The 20,791-nt window shown below is 37.7% G+C and overlaps 1 protein-coding gene across 1 annotated transcript in view; it reads left to right on the forward strand.

Moving 5' to 3' along the window:
- ANKRD31 (ankyrin repeat domain 31) overlaps positions 1-20,791 on the forward strand; it is a 132,064-nt gene that overhangs the window by 46,776 nt on the left and 64,497 nt on the right. The window contains exons 11-12 of the mRNA XM_061158155.1: positions 10,282-10,437; positions 13,359-13,501. Coding sequence (XP_061014138.1) covers positions 10,282-10,437; positions 13,359-13,501 — 299 coding nt within the window. The remainder of the gene's footprint in view (positions 1-10,281; positions 10,438-13,358; positions 13,502-20,791) is intronic.

Here is a 20,791-nt window from a genome sequence, read left to right on the forward strand (position 1 = left end):
TGATTTAAGTAGTGGCAAAATGTTAACAATGGGTGGATCCTTTGTTTTATTTTTACAACTGTTTTATAAGTCTGAGATTATTTCCAGCTAAATAGCTTAAAAAAAATGCAATAAAACAAAAGATGACAAATAAATATCTTTCATATATATGTTACACAGTTAGAAAATATAAAAGAAGATCCCATTTGCAATAGTTAGAAAAGAGAGAAAATACCTACTTATATACCTAATAACAAATTGCCATGCCTGCATGAAGAGAGTGTAAAAATTATGCTGAAGAATATAAAAAAGATGAATAAATGGAAAGAAGAACTGTATTCTTGACAATAAAGATTCAGTACTGTAAGAAACTTCTCCCTAAATTATTCTGAAAATGCATGGCAGCACAATCAGAAACAGATTTTTGTGTATTTGTTAATTTTTTTGTTTTTTCTTGCTTTATAGGACTGGAGGCTAGCTTGAGAATAATATACAATTTCAATTGGAAAAGTAAATACAAAAGCTAGCCAAGAAAATTCTGAAAAAAATAAAAGCAAAGGGAGAGGAAAGAACCTGCAATTAGAAAAGCAATAAAAATTAAAATAATTTGATACTGGCACAAGAATCAACAGATAAATCAATGAAGCAGAGTACAGTGTTTAGATGTAGAAGCCAGATACAATGGGAATATGGGGTCAGGTCTGTGATAAATATGGCATCTAAAATTGGTGGCAAAGAGAACTGAGCAATAAGTAGTGAAAAACACAAACAAGTTGGATCCCTATATCATTCCTTATACCAGATTTAATTCCAGTTTGGCCAAAAAGTTAAAAAAAAAAAGCTCTAGAAGAAAAGACAAGTGAATCTTTTTGCAGTCTTGGAAAAACCTTTGTGTAGAACAACTCAAACCCAGAAGCCAGGAGGGAAAAGAATAATAAAATTGACTACATACATTTAAAAAAATTGTATGAAAAATATCCTTAAGAAAATCAGTCATCAAACACAGAAAAAATATTAATAACAATGACAAGGAGTTAATTATAATTGTATGTAAAAACGTCTTATGAAACAGTAACTATAAAGAACATAGGTAAAGGATATGAACAAGGAATTCACAGAAAAAAAAAATATAAATACCTGAAAAGATTAACATCTCATTCACATTTAACGAAATGCAAATTAAAAGGTGTAATTTTCACCTAAGAGAATGCCAGTAAACATTTGAGAATTCCCAGTGAGAGGAATGTGACAAAATATGTTTTTGATAATAATAATAGTGTATGTTCAGTCTTTTTACAGGGTGATTTACTTATATTCATCAGAATTTTAAATCACAATTCTTTTGAGTCACCAGTTCTACTTACAGGGATTTATTCTATGGCTATATTTACTCAAATATATAGATATATTTTATAAGGATGTTCATCACGGCATTGTTTACTATGACTAGACTAGAAACAACCTAAATTGAATAGCTAACAAATTACAGTATTACCAATGAAATAATATTCAGTCATTTATGAAATCAGAAGACTATAAATATGTGGATAAGGAAAAAAAGCTATTTTTTTTTTTCATGTAATAAGAGTGACTCAAATTTCTTGTTGGAAACAATGCAAGCAGCAGTTTTAAAGTACTAAAAAAAATTCTATACCTAGAATTCTATAACTAGAACCTAGAATTTCATACCCAACGTAATATCTTTCAGAAATGAAGGTGAAAAAGTGTTAGACATGCAAAAGCTGAAAGGACTCATCATCAGCAGACCCATATTATAGGAAATTTTAAAGTACATTCTTCAGGCAGTAGAAAGATGACACTCAATGGAGTTCTGCATTTACACCTTGAAGATCATTGGAATTGTTAACTATATGTATAAAAATTATTCCAACAAACTGTGGAAAATTCTTAAAGAGATGGGAATACGAGACCACCTTACCTGTCTCCTGAGAAACCTGTGTGCAGGTCAAGAGGCGGTAGTTAGAACTGGACATGGAACAACAGACTCTTTCAAAATTGGGAAAGGAGTACGTCAAGGCTGTAAATTGTCATCCTGCTTATTTAACTTCTGTGCAGAGTACATCATGTGGAATGAAACACAAGCTGGAATCAAGATTGCAGGGAGAAATATCAATAACCTCAGATATGTGGATGACACCACCCTTATGGCAGAAAGCGAAGAGGTACTAAAGAGCCTCTTGATGAAAGTGAAACAGGAGAGTGAAAAAGCCAGCTTAAAACTCAACATTCAGAAAACGAAGGTGATGGCATCCGGTCCCATCACTTCATGGCAGATAGATGGGGAAACAATGGAAACAGTGACAGACTTTATGTTTTTGGGCTCCAGAATCAGTGCAGATGGTGACTGCAGCCATGAAATTAAAAGATGCTTGCTCCTTGGAAGAAAAGCTATGGCCAACCTAGACAGCATATTAAAAAACCAGAGACGTTACTTTGCAGACGGAGGTCCGTCCATCAAAGATACGGTTTTTCCAGTGGTCATGTATGGATGTGAGAGTTGTACCATAAAGAAGACTGAGTGCCGAAGAATTGATGCTTTTGAACTGTTGTGTTGGAGAAGGCCCTGAGAGTCCCTTGGATGGCAGGAGATCCAACCAGTCCATCCTGAAGGAAATCAGTCCTGAGTATTCATTGGAAGGACTGATTGCTGAAGCTGAAACTCCAATACTACGGCCATCTGATGCAAAGAACCATCTCATTGGAAAAGACCCTGAGCCTAGGAAAGATTGAAGGTGGCAGGAGAAGGGGACGACAGAGGATGAGATGGTTGGATGGCATCACTGACTCAATGGACATGAGTTTGAGCAAACTGTGGGAGACAGAGAAGAACAGGGAAGCCTGGTATGTTGCAATCCATGGGGTCACAAAGAGCAGGGAACAACAGCAATATTCCATCATATACATATAATCACATCTTTATCCATTCATCTGTTAACGGACAGTTAGGTTGCTTCTATATCTCTAAAAATGCTGCAGTGAATGTAAGGGTGCATGCGTCTTTTCTAGTTAGTGTTTTCACAGAGAATCTGAATAGACATTATTCCAAAGAAGACATATAGATGGCCACAGACACATGAAAAGGTGCTCCACATCACAAATCATCAGGGAAGTGCAAGTCAAAACCACAGTGAGATATCATCTCCCCCCCCCTGTTAAAATGGCTGTTATCAAAAAGACAGTAAATGACAAGTGTTAGGGAGGCTGTTGAGAAAAGGAAGCACTGTGCGCTGTTGGTGGGAAATGTAAATTGGTACAGTCACTATGGAAAACAGTATGGGGATTCCTCAAAAAGTTAGAGCTACAATATAATCCAGCAATTCCACTCCTGGGTATTTATCTGAAGTAAACAATTGTTCTGTTAATAACAGAGTTTCAAAATACATGAAGCGAAAACTGATAAAAGTGAAAGAAGAAATAGACAAATCCACAATTATAATCAGTGATTTTAATACCATACTTCAGTGATTGTAACTCATTATAGTAACCCAGGTGGACAGTAAGGATACAGGAGATTCAAACAACACTAGCAGACAACTCGATCTGTTTAACATTTGTATAACTTTCCACTCAAGATCAGAAGATAACACATTCTTTTCAAATGCACTCAGAATATTTATCAAGATAGTTTATATGCTGAACCATAAAAGAAGTATCAATAAATATAAAAGGATTAATATCATGAAGTGTTTTTTTATGATTGCAAATAGAATTAACAGAAGATCAGTAACAGAGCTCTATAAAGTCTTGAAATATTTGGAAAGTAAGTAGCACACTTTAAAATAACCCCTGGGTCAAGGAAATTTAAAAGAAATTTGAGAATATGTTTAACTAAAATAGAGTGAAAATACAACATAGCAATATTTGAAGATGTCTTGAAAAGAGTGATGGGGGAATTATAGTGCTAAATGTCTATGTGAGAAATAAAGAACACTCTGAAATCAGTGACATCAGCTTCTAACTTAAGTAACTAGGAAAAGAAGAGTGAATGAAATGCAGAGTAAACAGAAGAAAGGAAATAGTAAAGGAGAAAACAATGGCAAAGCAAAAATCAATGAAATTGAAAACAGAAAAATAATAAGGAAAATTAATAAAACTAATCTTGGAGAAGATCAGTAAAATTGATAAATCTTTCTCAAACTGACCAGGAAGAAAAAGAGAAGCACAGATTACCAATGTCAGAAGTAAGAGAGGTGACATCATTACCTAGTCTACAGATATGCAAAAGGATAATAAGGGAATATTATGAACAACTTTTTTCCAATGCATTAGATGAAATGGACAAATTCCTTGACAGGAATTTTATTATAAAGTAATGGGCAACCTGAGTAATAACAAAACTACTAAGTAAATTGCATCTTTATTTCAAAACTTCCCCACCAAAAAGCAAATCAACAAACAACAACAAACCAAAAAATCTTCTAGGACAAGATGCCTCCTGTATTAGATGACTAAGGCAAACATAACTGAGCACTACAAACTGGGTGGCTTAAACAATAGAAACTTATTTTCTCATAGTTCTAGAGGCTGAAAGTCCACAATTAAGATGCTACAAAATTCTTTCTGCTGAGACCTCTCTTCTTGGCTTTCGGACAGTGCCTTCCTGTAGTGACTTTTTTGTGTGTGCAGAGAGCTTTAGTGTTTCTTCCTTTTTTATAAGGATGCCAACCCTATTATATTTATATATAAATATAATTTATATATAAATATAATTTATATATATATTATATATATAATTTATATATAAATATAATTTATATATATTATATATATAATTTATATATAAATATAATTTATATATATTATATATATAATTTATATATAAATATAATTTATATATATATTATATATATAATTTATATATAAATATAATTTATATATATTATATATATAATTTATATATAAATATAATTTATATATATATTATATATATATGAAGAAATGGAGGAAAACAACAGAATGGGAAGGACTAGAGATCTCTTCAAGAAAATTGGGGAAAAAAAAAAAAAAGAAAATTAGGGATACCAAAGGAACATTTCATGCAAAAATGGGCTCAATAAAGGACAGAAATGGTATGGACCTAACCGAAGCAGAAGATATTAAGAAGAGGTGGCAAGAATACACCGAAGAACTGTACAAAAAAGATCTTCATGACCTAGATAATCACAATGGTGTGATCGCTCACCTAGAGCCAGACATCCTGGAATGTGAAGTCAAGTGGGTGTTAGGAAGCATTACTACAAACAAAGCTAGTGGAGGTGATGGAATTCCAGTTGAGCTGTTTCAAATCCTAAAAGATGATGCTGTGAAAGTGCTGCACTCAATATGCCAGCAAATTTGGAAAACTCAGCAGTGGCCACAGGACTGGAAAAGGTCAGTTTTCATTCCAATCCTAAAGAAAGGCAATGCCAAAGAATGCTCAGACTACCACACAATTGTACTCATCTCACACGCTAGTAAAGTAATGCTCAAAATTCTCCAAGCCAGACTTCAGCAATATGTGAACCGTGAGCTTCCAGATGTTCAAGCTGGTTTTAGAAAAGGCAGAGGAACTGGATATCAAATTGCCAACATCCGCTGGATAATGGAAAAAGCAAGAGAGTTCCATAAAGACATCTATTTTTGCTTTATTGACTATGTGAAAGCCTTTGACTGTGTGGATCACAATAAACTGTGGAAAATTCTGAAATAGATGGGAACACCAGACCACCTGACCTGCCTCTTGAGAAACGTGTATGCAGGTCAGGAAGCAACAGTTAGAACTGGACATGGACCAACAGACTGGTTCCAAATAGGAAAAGGAGTACGTCAGGGCTGTATATTGTCACCCTGCTTATTTAACTTCTATGCAGAGTATGTCATGAGAAACACTGGGCTGGAAGAAGCACAAGCTGGAATGAAGATTGCTGGGAGAAATATCAATAACCTCAGATATGCAGATGGCACCACCCTTATGCCAGAAAGTGAAGAAGAACTAAAGGGCCTCTTGATGAAAGTGAAAGAGGAGAGTGAAAAAGTTGGCTTAAAGGTCAACATTCAGAAAACGAAGATCATGGCATCCGGTCCCATCACTTCATGACAAATAGATGGGGAAACAGTGGAAACAGTGGCTGACTTTATTTTTCTGGGCTCCAAAATCACTGTAGATGGTGATTGCAGCCATGAAATTAAGACACTCACTCCTTGGAAGGAAAGTTATGACCAACCTAGACAGCATATTGAAAAGCAGAGATGTTACTTTGCCAACAAAGGTCCATCTAGTCAAGGCTATGATTTTTCCAGTGGTCATGTATGGTTGTGAGAGTTGGACTATAAAGAAGGCTGAGTGCTGAAGAATTGATGCTTTTGAACTGTGGTGTTGGAGAAGAGTTTTGAGAGTCCTTTGGACTGCAAGGAGATCCAACCAGTCCCTCCTAAAGGATATCAGTCCTGGGTGTTCATTGGAAGGACTGATGCTGAAACTGAAACTCCAATACTTTGGCCACCTCATGCGAAGAGCTGACTCATTGGAAAACACCCTGATGCTGGGGAAGATTGAGGGCAGGAGGAGAAGGGGACGACAGAGGATGAGATGGTTAGATGGCATCACTGACTCGGTGGACATGGGTTTGGGTGGACTCCGGGAAGTGGTGATGGAGAGGGAGGCCTAACGTGCTGCGGTTCATGGGGTCGAAAAGAGTTGGACACGACTGAGTGACTGAACTGAACTGAACCTTGATTATAAGGTTATAATTAGGGCTTCAACACATGACTTTTGTGAGGACATACTTCAGTCCATTATACCTTTAATGGTGAATTCTGCCGAACAGCTAAGGAAGAAATGATACCAGTTCTTCACAAAGTGAGTGAAGTGAAATTGCTAAGTCGTGTCCAACTCTTTGCGACCCCGTGGACTGTAGCCTACCAGGCTCCTCCGTCCATGGGATTCTCTAGGCAAGAATACTGGAGTTGCCATTTTCTTCTCCACGGGGTCTTCCCAGCCCAGAGTTCGAACCCGGGTCTCCCGCATTGCAGGCAGATGCTTTACCCTCTGAGCCACCAAGGGGAAGCCAGGAAAGAGTTCTTCACAAACTCTCTCAAAAACCTGACAATGAGGAACCGTTTCCAGCTCATCTTATGAGGTCACCATTAAACTAATACAAAAATCAAAGACATTACAAGAACAGAAAACTGCAGTTCAGTATCCTTCATAAGCAGAGATGCAAAAATCTAAACAGTTTTAGCAAACCATATGCAACATATGTGCATATGTGCATTGTAACCAAGTGAGATTTATCACAGGACTGTTAGGTTGATTTTACATTTGAAAGGCAATCACTGTAATTTGTTATATTAATAAGCTAAAAGAGAAAAACCATATGATCACCTCAGTAGATGATGCAGAGAAAGATTTTGATAATACCTAATATCCATTACTGATAAAAACTCAGCAAATTTATAATAGAGGGGAACTGGGTCAACCTGATAAAGTGAAGTGGCTCAGCCGTGACCGACTCTTTGCGACCCCATTGTCTGTAGCCTACCACGCTCTCTGTCAATGGGATTTTCCAGGCAAGAGTACTGGAGTGGGTTGCCATTTCCTTCTCCAGAGGATCTTCCCGACCCAGGGATCGAACCTGGGTTTCCCTCATGGTAGGCAGATGCTTTACCGTCCAACCTGATAAAGGGCATCTACAAAAAGATACACAGCTATCATACTTAATGGTGAAAGAGTGCTTCCCCCCTAACATCAGAAATAAGACAGGAAAGTCTGTTCTCACTACTTCTTTTGATCATTGAAAGAAAACAGTCTTTAGTCACAAGTCACATGATCGTCTGTAGAAAATCTGATGGAAACTACAGTAAAAGCAACTATAGGTGAGTTTAGCAAAGTTGCAACATAAAAGGTCAATGTACTAATATTAATTACACTACTGTATTCTAGCAACAAACAATTAGAAAGTTATATTTGAAAGCCAAACAATTAGGAACTGAATTTTATGCTGAAATTTCAAAAAATATGAAATACAGATAAAATTTAACGAATGATGTAAAAGACAAGTATGCTGAAACCTACAAGATGTTACACATAGAAAACAAAATTTGATGGAGAGAAATGGAAACATACCTTGTTCATTGAGTCAGAAGACTTGATATGGTTAAGATGTGTTTTCTATTGAGATGTATTTATGGAATCTACACAATCTTAATCAAAATCCCTGTAGGATTTTTTTTTTTTTTTGGTAGAAATTCAAAAGCTGGTTCTAAAATTCATATGGAATGCAAATGATCTAAGTAGTAAAACAACTCTGATAAAGAACAAAGTTTTGAGAGCTAACCCTACCTTATTTTAAGAATTATTATTATTATTTTATGGCTGTGGTGATCAAAACAGCATGGTACTGTCATCAAGATGGGGAAATATTAGTAGATCAGTGGAAGAGAAGGGAGTTCAGAAGTAAACCCTGAGTTTTGACAAAGGCACAAGGCTTTTATAGTAGAGAACAATTCAAAATCTGTATGCAGCAGAATATTATTGAGTGTCATTCTCTGTATTTTAAGAGTGTTTATTTTTATTTTGGGCAACAAGTTACTTAAAGATCAGCTCTATCCTTTCAATACATTTAAAAAACCCTGGTTAGGTAGGTCTAGTGTATGCCTTACTCTGGGACTAGTTTAGCTTTCCCCCTAAGATACGACCCACTAAAGGTCTCTCCAAATGCCCCAATTTTTCAACAAGGTCTCTCTCCCCAGATGGGCAGGAATGTAAGTGTTCCCCAGCCTGTGTGATCTCTGATGGTTGTTATTAGTAATTTATAGTTCCTGGGTACTTCTTGCTCAGCCTCAGGACGATTTACCCATGAATGGTTTAGTATTTAGATAATGACTCAAGGAGCCCTTTTTATAGATTTCTGGTGCCTTTTCTCTACACCTTCATCTCTGGTGCCCTGCCCTGTAAGTTTTTTTACCCCAGCCTCCCCAGACGCTGATCTGTCTCCTCCGCCCAGCAGGAGCACCTCACTATGCTGGTGTTATCCTCGGAAAACCCCAGACAGGAAGCTGGAGTGACCTTAGGTCTCACTGCATTGTTTGCCTTCACTCAGGGAGTCATAGATCTGAACTACCTGTTTTTCCAATTTCTGGATAAAGGGTTTTACCCCCTTATATTTTATTTAGTTTTCTAGTTGTTTACAATGGGAGAGTAAGTCATAGCAGTTATTTAGTTCTGATTGGAAGTGAATGTCTTTCACAACTTAGTTTTCATTGAAAATTTTTATATTTTTAATTTGTTTTTAATAAATTGCATGTTTATAATAGCAAGTATAACTGGCAAAGACAGATCTGGAATAAAGACTATTGGTCTTTACATATAGTTTATCTGGTGGGAGCAGAATGCTTTGTAGTCTGGGGTAGGGGAAGGTAGGCTCAAGTGTTGAGCAGTTGGTTTGTTTTAGTTTACAGTGGGACTGAATGGAGAGAGTCACATAAAAACAAAGCAGTTGAATTGTGATCCATTGAGAAAATCTGCTGCAGTACTCAGTTACCTTTCTGAGGTTTTAGGATGGAGCAGGGTATTTGCATGAAAACTAGAAAAGCTGTCATCAAAGCTATTCTGAAATTCGGGAAAACCAAATGAGTATTATCTGTAAAAATGGACAGGATTTGGATTATCTAAATGAGTTTCAGTATTTTAGGAGGCACAGTGGAGAAATGATACTTGCTATGCAGAACCTGGAAAACTATTTTAATTGTGTATTTCTCAGCTTAGGAAGTCAAAACTGTTATACAGCTCAAGATCATAGTCCTTTATTTAATTTCATGACAATTATTTTTAGCAAAGAAAGAAAATTTAGTAGCATTCTTTTTCCTGGTTTTCCTGGAGGTAATTTTTGTATCTTTCTGAGATTTTCTGAGATTTTCTCTTCATGGTTTTATAAGACATTTCGGTATTGTAACATTTTATTAGGTTTAATAACGTCTAAATAGTCCCTTTCATTAGAACTTTAAAAAAAATAATGTTAGTCTTCTTACATATGCAGCTCTCCTAGAGTTTCAATCAACATAAATGCTTACATGATCTATAGTTTACTCAAATATTTCAAACTAATGACATTTGCCTGTTTCACCTTTTTGCATGTAGATACTGTTATAAGTTGGGTTAATGAATGAAATACTCCTTCATAATGTAATTTATCTCTATTCTAGAATGTTAACTGAAATCATTCTGTTACTCCTAGTCCTCTTGATTTTCAAATAAGAATTATTCATGTTTTTGGTTTTCTTGTGTTCATGCCTTCATTTCAGAAAAAATGAAGATGAATAAAACAACTCTTGCTAACATTAACCGGAGAAACATTTTTGGAGAGAACTTACTGTATAAAGCTGCTGTGCACAATGATGCTGGTCTTGTTCATCATTATATCAAAAAAGGTGGAAATGTTAATCAGCCAAGTTATGCCGGTAGGTTGTGGTTACCACTTATAGTTATCTTGAGAGTGTTTTTTGTTTCAGCTGAATTACTCCTGTGAAATTATGGCAAAGTAGGCTTAAGGCAAGCCTCAAACAGAAAGCTCCCAAGTAATTTTCCTTCTTAGGTGATGCTTCACCATCCTCTCCAGGAAGTGGTAAGATGAGGGGAGAGGCAGGAGAAGAACACTGTATTTCCCCTTCAAAGGTCATGGGCCATGTGCAGTAGCTGCCACAGAGGGATGGGGCTCCTGGGGCCAGCTTGCTGGCTTTGCGTGAGCACTGTTACTGTGAGACTCAGCTTTTAATGGGGGAGGAATGAGGTTCAGCTGGACGAAGCTGGTGGTACATTGCGCTTCTGGGAAGATTAATGGTGGATGAAACAGCAAAGGCAGTTGCCAGGGAAATGAAGAGAACAGACTTATGAGTTGGAGAGGGTGGGGCAGGAAGCTCAGGAAGAACCGTCTTTCTGCCAGGTTAGATCTCTGGTACAGGCTTCCTGTGGGGAGAACCCGGGGTGTTCTCCTGGGGAGGAATGATTCCTTGATGGCCCTTATGTACTTAAAACACCAAGCCGCACTGGGCCAGCCCCTGTTATGTGTCCTTGCTTTTACTATTGCTTCTAGACTTCCTTGGTGTATGAAAGAGTGCACAGAGTCTTTTGATGCACAGAGATCGGCAGCACAGTCCACGGATAAGCAGGTGATACAAGTGCTCCCCTTGAACTTACTTTAGTAGGACCTGGGTTTATACTATAATCAGTCAGCACTTTAAAGACTGTTATTCTATCATGGTCTTATAACCCTAAACCATGGATCCTTACTTGCTAGCCAGAGCACTTGCTTCTTTGATTTTGAGAAATATATGGTTCTTTCTGTTAAGCCTCTTTGTGCTTCTTAGGTTCAGGAGTAGTTCTGCATGCCTCTAACTGGAATTTATGGATTTCCCAAACATCAATCTTTATAGGTTTCTGTTCATTAACCTTTTTTCTTTTTTTTCTGTGCCATTATTAGCATCCTTGGTTGCTATTCCCTACTTGTCTTTTGCTTGGCAGTATACACCTTCTCCTCACTGCCCCATATACTTCTGTGACTTTCATGAATTCTTTACCTGTCCATATTTTCCAGACTTCTGAACTCCCTTGTTTTCTACTTTTTCTTCTCAGTTGGCATCTTACTCTGACCTTCACTACTTCTGACTACCATGTCTCACAGAATTGCAGAGGGCAGTGTTTGCAAAAGGTTGTCCATAAGCCATTTTCCTATTAGTCACCTACAATATTTGCTTAAAATGTAACCTTTACTGAAGCACACACACAAAATCACTGAAAATCACAGTCAAAATCTTTAGGTTAAAACCTAGAGATCGAGCTTCCCTAGATGATTTTTTAAAATATCTATTTATTTATTTGGCTGCACAAGGTCTTTGTTGTGGCCCATGGGATCTTTGATCTTCATTGCGGCAAGAGGGATTTTTAGTTGCACTTGCAGTGTCTTTAGTTGCAGTGTGTGAGATCTAGTTCCCTGACCAGGCTCAAACCCAGGACCCCTGTGTTGGGAGTGCAGAGTCTTAGCTACTATACCACCAAGGAAGTCCCTCCCTAGATGATTTTTATTCTCATTAAAGTTCAAGAACTGCTGACAAGAGGTGTATGGTCTCCTTATAACATATCGGTTCAATGTAGTGAGCTTTTACCATGTGCCTCCTCTGCACCAAATACTGTGGAAACAAAAAAAATAAACAATATCTACTAGAAAGGTTAAAATATATTTATTTTTTGATACAATCCAATAAAGACTTAAGTGCACACAAAATGTAATATACCCAATTATCTTTTCATAGGTAACATTTGCATTTCATAAGTCCTCATTTACATTTTGTGATATCTTTGTCTTTGATTTAAAGAAAAACTAATTCAGTAATTCTTCACCTATCAAAACCAATGGTGACTACCATGAAATAGCCTGAAAATAAACTCTGAATACCCAAAATAGATATAATAAAGCTTCTTTGCTAAAACCCTGTCAGATCAATGATTTGAGGATTATTTTACACAGATTCCTAAGCTTATGGTGCATTAGAACTGAAAAGAAAGATTGGCTCAGGCCAGGATATTAATAATACATTTTTAAAAAGAAAAAAAGATGTTGCTTAAGGATGTCCCAATTTGCAGTTTGGGGAGATAATAAAAGATTTGTTCTTGGAGCACTTTGTAGTATGTTAGTTGAATTACTATAACTAACTTTTTGCAAATTGGGAGAAAAAATTATACAGTTGACCCTTGAATAGTGTGGGAGGTAGGGGTGCTGAGTCTCATTGTGGTCAAAAATCTGAGTATAAATTATAGTTAGCTGTCCCTATCCATGGTTTCTCCTTCAATGACCTCAGATTGTGTGATACCGTAATATTTACTGTTGGAAAGAAATCTGTGTATAAGATAGACCTGCGAAGTTCAAACCCACGTTGGTCAAGAGTCAACTTTTAAACTGACTTCTGTGAGGTCCTGCTGGCTGGGTTACTTTAATGAAAGTACCTTGAGCTATGAATAAGGCTTTTCCCCCTCTTCTCTGTAGAAAAGTAACCTGCAACCAGCATTCTCTATGAGCTAATAATGACCCCCCCCCACCTTACAGCCTTTTTATTTGAGGGGGGCAGGAGTGTTTTCAAATTTTTTACTGTTTTCATATTTTTCCATGTTAATACCAACAGTGTTAAGGGTAGGAGTTTTATTTGTCCATCAGATTTATTGAATCCACAAATAATACAGATTGCTTCATGGTGAGGTTATCTTGTTTCATATAGCCAAAGTATTTTTAAAGCAACAACTTAGAATTAGAGTTCTTATTTTAAGGGCAAGCGCAGACATTATTAAGATGCCAAATGTAAACAAACACCATTACTTTTTTGTGTCACAGGTTGGACAGCACTTCATGAAGCTAGTTTAGGAGGATTTTATCAGACAGTAAGTGAACTGTTAAAAGGTGGAGCAGACGTGAATATCAGCGGAATGTACCAGATCACTCCCCTACATGATGCTGTGATTAATGGACATTATCAGGTACTATAATTCTTTCGATTGCAGAGCAAACACTACACTCTGCAACTATTAAAAACCTCTGGAACCAAGCAATAGAAAAACAGATAAGGATTTGCTTTCATTTCATCCTGCTAGTCAGTACTCAGAATTTGTAATAAAATGTTACTGTGATGGATTGGTTGTGCCTAACACGGCAGACCCCATTTTGCATGTTACTTTTAACAGCCACATGCTGTGTATGTTGGTTGTACATAGTATTTTTTCAGCCTCCATAGGATCTTTTTGTAGAGTGCTTTACAGCGTCTGTGTGCGTGTGCTGAGTCGCTTCAGCCACGGCCAGCCCTTTGCGAACCGGGGGACTGTAGCCAGTCAGGCTCTGTAGTCCATGGGATTCTCCAGGCAAGAACATGGGGGTGGGTTGCCATTTCCTCCTCCAGGGGATCTTCCCCACCCAGGTATCAGACCCAGGTCTCCTGCGCTGCAGGCAGTCTTTACTGCTTGAGTCACCAGGGAAGCCCCTACAGGCTCTAGGAGAACGTTTCCTTCTTAGTGTGTGATGCAATGATAGGGTCGCAGCAGGCTCACAGCTTTTTGTAGTCTAGCGTTACTGTCAGAGTCAGACTAAGACATGAGAACCTCTTAGGTTTAATGACCAGCCAGTACACACCAGCACAGAGGTACCAATGGTTATAATATCAAAATGCTATAATGCCATATATGTTGGTTAATAGTAACTACAGTAATGGTGCGTGAATGCTAAGTCGCTTCAGTCATGTCTGATTGCAACCCTGTGGGCTGTTGTCCACCAGGCTCCTCTGCCCATGGGGTTCTCCAGGCAAGAACACTGGAGTGGATTGCCACGCCCTCCTCCAGGGATGTTCCCGACTCAGGGATTGAACCCAGGTCTCTTATGTCCCCTGCATTGGCAGGTGGGTTCTTTACCACTATGCCACCTGGGAAGCCTGCAATTATGAAACTGTTAATTAAGATTATGAATTCTGGCACAAATGCTTTATCATTTGTACTCTGAGCTTCCTAGACATTTTTTCTCATCCAGGGACTGCATTGGGCTGAGGCATTTCCTGAAAATAGTTTATTGTTTATTTAAAGTGGTGGAAGTCGCTTCTGGGTTTAAAACCTTTAGAGTAGCAAAGGGGGCTAAGGAACATCTGTTCTGTGTTTCTCCAGAAGAAATACCTGCCACAGGTAGAGCTGGGGAAGGCTGTAGGCAAGAATCCCTTAAAAGAGATGCATTTGAGCTCATTTCATGTGCCAGGAAGGTTATACTCAAAATCCTACAAGCTAGGCTTCAGTAGTATGTGAACTGAGAACTTCTGAGTGTATAAGCTGTGTTTTTGAAGAGGCAGAGGAACCAGAGATCAAATTGTCAACAGTTGTTGGGTCATGGGAAAAGCAAGGGAATTCCAGAAAAACATCTGCTTCATTGACTACACTAAAGCCTTTGACTGTGTGGATCACAACAAACTGGAAAATTCTTAAAGAGATGGAAATCCCAGAGCACCTTACCTGTCTACTGAGAAACCTGTATGCAGGTCAAGAAGCAACAGTTAGAACCAGATGTGAAACAACTGACTGGTTCAAAATTGGGAAAGGAGTACATCAAGGCTGTATATTGTCACCCTGTTTATTCAACTTCTGTGCAGAGTACATCATGTGAAATGCTGAGCTGGACAAATCACAAGCTAGAGTCAAGATTGCTGGGAGAAATGTCAACAACTGCAGATATACAGATGATACCACTCTAATGGCAGAAAGTGAAGAGGAACTAAAGAGCCTCTTAATGAGGGTGAAAGAGGAGAGTGAAAAAGCTGGCTTAAAACTCAACATTCAAAAAACTAAGATCATGACATCAAGTCCCATCAGTTTGTGGCAAGTGGATGGGGGAAAAAGTAGAATCAGTGACAGATTGTTTTTTCTTGGGCTCCAAAATCACTGTGGCCTGTGACTACAGCCATGAAGTTAAATGCTTGTTCCTTGGAAGGAAAGCTATGACAAACCTAAATAGCATATTAAAAAGCAGAAAAATCCCTTTGCCAACAAAGGTCCATAGAGTCAAAGCGATGGTTTTTCCAGTAGTCCAGTACCATAAAGAAGGCTGAGCATCAAAGAATTGATGCTTTTGAATTGTGATGCTGGAGAAGACTCTTGAGAGTCCCTTGGACTGCAAGGAGATCAAATCAGTCAATCTTAAAGGAAATCAACCTGATTATTCATTGGAAGGACTGATGCTGAAGCTCTAATACTGTGGCACCTGATGCGAAGAGCCGACCCATTGGAAAAGACCCTGACACTGGGAAGGAGTGAAGGCAAAAGAATGGGGCAGCAGAGGATGAGATGGTTAGATCTCATCACCAACTCAGTGGACATGAATCTGAGCAAACTCCAGAAGATAGTGGAAGACAGAGGAGACTGGCATGCTGCAGTCCATGGGGTTGCAAAGAATTGGGCATGACTTACTAACTAAACAAGAACGACAAAACTTAAATACATTCTTTCAAGTGTGGAAAAGGTAGAATTTGTGAATTTCAGATGATCAGTTCACTGTGGTTGCTTAGAAAAATCTGGGACAAATTATTAAACATACAGTGGGAGACATTTAGGCAGGCATAATGATCTTTGAGCATAAGCAGACATCACTAAGAACACATCATGTCAGATTGACCTTGATCCTCCTTTATTAGGCTTACTTTGTGAAGGAAATGGCATGACAAGTTGATATAAGTTATCACCGTTTTAGCAAGCTTTTATCTGATGGAGCATGCTTGTGGTATATGAGTATTTGAGCTGTTGAATTAGAGGTTTATTGACTATGTTATTGGGATTCACAGATATTAAAAAGATATCCCCAGACATGTTGATTATCCATTCCATTTGTGTCTGGAGTGAGCTATCTTATAAAGTTTGATTGTTTATTCTATTGACCTATAAAAAGTCATACCACATAGTAGGCTGGACAATGGATAGTATTTTGTTGTTGTTGGGAGTATTTTTTTCTAAATTCCAGACATCATACCATTTTACTGATAAATACTTGTACCTGCATCTCTAGCAGATAAGGACTTTTTTCTCACACCTACATGTTTTTTATCATCATACCTAATAAAACTTATTTTTAATACCATTTAATAATACCCAGTCCATATTCAAATTTTCCCAAATTATCTAAAAATGGTTTTTATTTAAAGTTTTTGTTTGAATGAAGATCTATCAGGGTCTGTATGTTACATGTATTTTTTATGTCTCCTAAGTATGTTTTAATCTACAGCGTTTCTTCCTATGTTTCGTTTCTTCTGGAACCTGGGTCATTTGTCTGTTGGGGTTTCCGAAATTCTGGATTTGACTGATTTTTATGGTTTCTTCCCATATTTTCTGTAAATGGTTGTTTTAATGGAAAATCTATTTAGAGACCATAGTTTCAGTGCGAGGTGTGCTCGTTGCTATTGGATGTCATTGTTTTTAGGCATTTTCCATGAAATCATACTTTTAGAAAGAAAAATCATGAGTTCTTACTGATTTTTCCATTTTAAACTTAATATTATAGATTCATAATAACTTTACTTTTTACTTGTATCTTTTGATTTTATGCTGAACATTTGTTTCTTAATACATCAACTTATTTATTGTACATTTTATTTATAATATTACTATTAGTGATATTTCTGTTGTTAACAATATTAATAACAATGGAACTACTAATGAAGTGCTTTTTGTTTTGTTTATACCCCAGTAGGAATGTATAGTCAAAATATTGGCTTTTCAAGTACTTGAAAGAATTTTATTCTCTGTCTTATTAGCTTCTTACACAAGGGAGTTATTGGAAGGAAGAGATACAAAATAATATCCTCCAAACTGAGAAGGAATTTTGAGTCTGTAAAACAAAGCTTTATTAACAAAGCAGTTACATACAGTGCAGTCATGAAGTTTATTGTGGATAACTTATATGCTGGCAAGATTGGGCAGCAGAGAGCAATCCAGAGGCATGCACAACTGCGCTCCATGCCACAGAAAGGAGTCCAGGGGGATTTAAAGGGGCCCGAGCTAAAATTAGGATCTGACCACCGAGGGAGAAGCACATCCACACTGACTGGAACTGGGGATTTTTCCTCCTCCTGGGGTCTCATGACCATTAACCATCTGCATCAGCAAAAGGATTCTTTCAGCTTTCACATCTGATGAAGGCAAAGTTGTTAGTGAATTTATCTGGCTTGAGCACATTCCTTATGAGTAGTCTAAAGTGCAGTCATGCAGAAAGGAGAGGGGAAGGACTAAAGCAGAGCTGACAAGATGGAGTCAGAGTGGTTCAGCAACATAGAAGTCAGCGGATTCTAGAAGGAGGAAAAGCACTAGATTCAATAATATTGTTGAAGGTGAAAAGCCACGGGCGAGCTCTAAGTAGAAGTGTATTTCCTTCAGGGGCCTACTGTTTGATGAACTAAATGAGTGGAGATTGTGAGGCCAGCCACTTACTGAAATGGCTCTGCTTGTTCCAGTTAAGAATATGTGGTGGCTTTAAAATAGCCACAAATTCTTTAACACTCTTCTGTCCGAAAGGTGGAACCTCAGGAGTGTGGGCTGCAGTTTCAGTGAGCTGCTTCTAACAAATAGGATGTGGCAGAAGTAACACTTTATATGACTTCTGAGACTCTGTTGAAAGCTATCGTGGCTTCTTCCTTGTTCTGTCAGTCACTTGTTCAACAACTGAAGGAAGCCAGATGTCGTATCAAGCAGCCGCACTGCCAGTGCACTGAGCCTCTTCCTGCCCACAGCCACGTGGGAGAGCCGTCTCAGGAACAGAGCCTCCAGGTGCTGTCAAGCTTCTAGATGGCTGTATCTCCAGCCAGCCTCTTGACTGCAGCCTCCTGAGAGGCCCTGAGGCAGAACTAACCACTGCCACCATCCCAAATTCCTGACCCACAGAACTAGGAGATTGTGAATATTTATTATTGTTTTAAGCCACTGAGTTTCGGGGTAACTTGTCAGGTAGCAACACATAACTAATACAGAGTCAAATGCAGGTTTAAAATACAGGGTTAAAAACTCCATGGAAATAACCTATTTACTGCCATTTGATGAGAAGAGAGAGTTTTTTAAGTGAAAGAGTGTGTAATATAAGTAGGCTTTCACAATTCCTGATATGAGGCTATAGAGGAAATTGGTAAATGTGGATAGTTGGTGTCCATAGCGTATATGGATAGAGAGTATCCACTGTCTGAAACAGAGACTGCCAGAGTAATGTATTCCTTCCCTTAGGGTAACCAGCCCGGATTTCCAGAGAAGTGAGGCTCTTTTCCCTTCCTCCTGTCTTCTTTTTCATGTTCCTTGATCCTCAGATACTCTGATACTGCATGCTTTATTATTTGACATAAAACCTCCAGAGATAAACAATCTTATGGAATTACTTTTCCTGAAAGAAAACAATATGCTTTCTGTTTGTATTGCTGAACAATATGTGAAGATCCAGGCATATGAATTATAGATTTAATTATACCTACTATTACTTTTAATCCTTTTACTTAGCTTTAAACTCCCATAATAAAGTCATTTGAAAAGCAGAATCATCAAGTTTCTGAATCTTAATTTTTAAAGGATTTGGCTTATCCCTATGTGTGATGGGGTACTTTTCTCTCCTAGAATGCTTTCTTTTTAAAAGGAAATATATGTATGTAAAAGGAAATATATATTAAATATATATAGATATAAATATATATGTATATAATTTTTAGATACTTAAAATTTATAGAAATTCTGACCCTTTCACTCATTCCAGACATTTACATGGAAATCTAGGCTTCTTTTAGTATAATGTTCCTTAAAGCCTTTTCTACACATCCTCCTAGACCAACATTCATTCTTTTATAAACAGCATTTATTAAACATACAGTCTGTGCCAGATACTGAAATAGACACTGGGAATATAAAGATGACTAAGACATATATCTGTTGTGAAAACTTGGAAGCAACTTAAACATCCATTAGTAGGGTTGTTGTTGTTTTTTCAGTTGTTCAGTCATGTCTGACTCTTTTTGACCCCATGAACTGCAGCATGCCAGGCTCCCCTGTCCTCCACCATCTCCTGGACTTTGCTCACACTCATGTCCATTGAGAGTCAGTGATGCCATCCAACCATTTCATCCTCTGTCGTCCACTTCTCCTCCTGCCTTCAGTCTTTCCCAGCATCAGGATCTTTTCCAGTGAGTCAGGTCTTTGTATCAGGTGGCCAAAGCTTTGGAGCTTCAGCTTCATCAGTCCTTCCAATGAATATTGAGGATTGATTTCCTTTAGGATTGACTGGTTTGAGATCCTTGCTGTCCAAGGGACTCTCAAGAGTCTTCTAAATTGTAGCATTGATGCATTCACATAGGTATATTAAAAAGTAAATTATTACTCAGCTGCTGGAAAGAATGAGGAAGTTCAATCTATCTGATTTGGAACCGTTTTCAGAGTCTGATGCTGGGTAGGGTAGGCAGGAAAGAAGCTAAACCACAGAAAAATGTATATATTATAGGCCCACTTGTGTAAGAAACAACATATATACACATTTATGATATACACATATATACCTGTTGGACTAGACTTACTGGGAAAATTCAGAAGAAACTGTAACTAGAGCTAACTTAGGAGAAATACTTAGATGACTGAAGTACAAGGGTAGAGAAGGGAAACTTAGTTTCCATTGTCTGTTTCTCTGAGCCTTCTATATTCTGAACCGTATTTATTAATTTCGTATCCAAAAGTATTAATTTTAAAAGAAAAACAGAGTCCCACCCTCAAAAAACTTGAAATATAGGAGAGAGATAGGTATAAGAAGTGAGTATAATATAATATAGAATCTATTGGACATAAAATATGTACATAAAAGAAGGAAGAGGTCATTTTTCTCTAGGGCATCAGTGGATGAGGAGGTCAGGGAGAGCTTCATAGAGGAGGCTGCTTGAGGAGTAGTAACAGATTACGAATTTACCGGTTTCTCTCTGATGCTGAGGAGGCGCAGCAGCAGCAACAGGTACACATAGAAGACATACTATCTCCTGGAACCTGTTAAAATTACACTTACTACTGCAGAATGTAATTCAAGTTCCCGGTATATATGCTAGCTCCATTTCATCATCAGTTAAACCATAGACATTCTGCCCCACCCTCTTTTCCTCCCTCCCTGCTTTTCTTCCCTCTTCCTTGCTTCCTCTCTCTTTTTTTTGGTGAGAGAAGTCACATGTACATCAACAAATTATGATTCAGTAGCAGTTACATTGATTTTTGTTGTTAGGCAACGATGTTACAGGTAAACCCAAA

This window comes from Dama dama, chromosome 12 (genome assembly GCF_033118175.1).
Source record: "Dama dama isolate Ldn47 chromosome 12, ASM3311817v1, whole genome shotgun sequence".
NCBI lineage: Eukaryota > Metazoa > Chordata > Mammalia > Artiodactyla > Cervidae > Dama > Dama dama.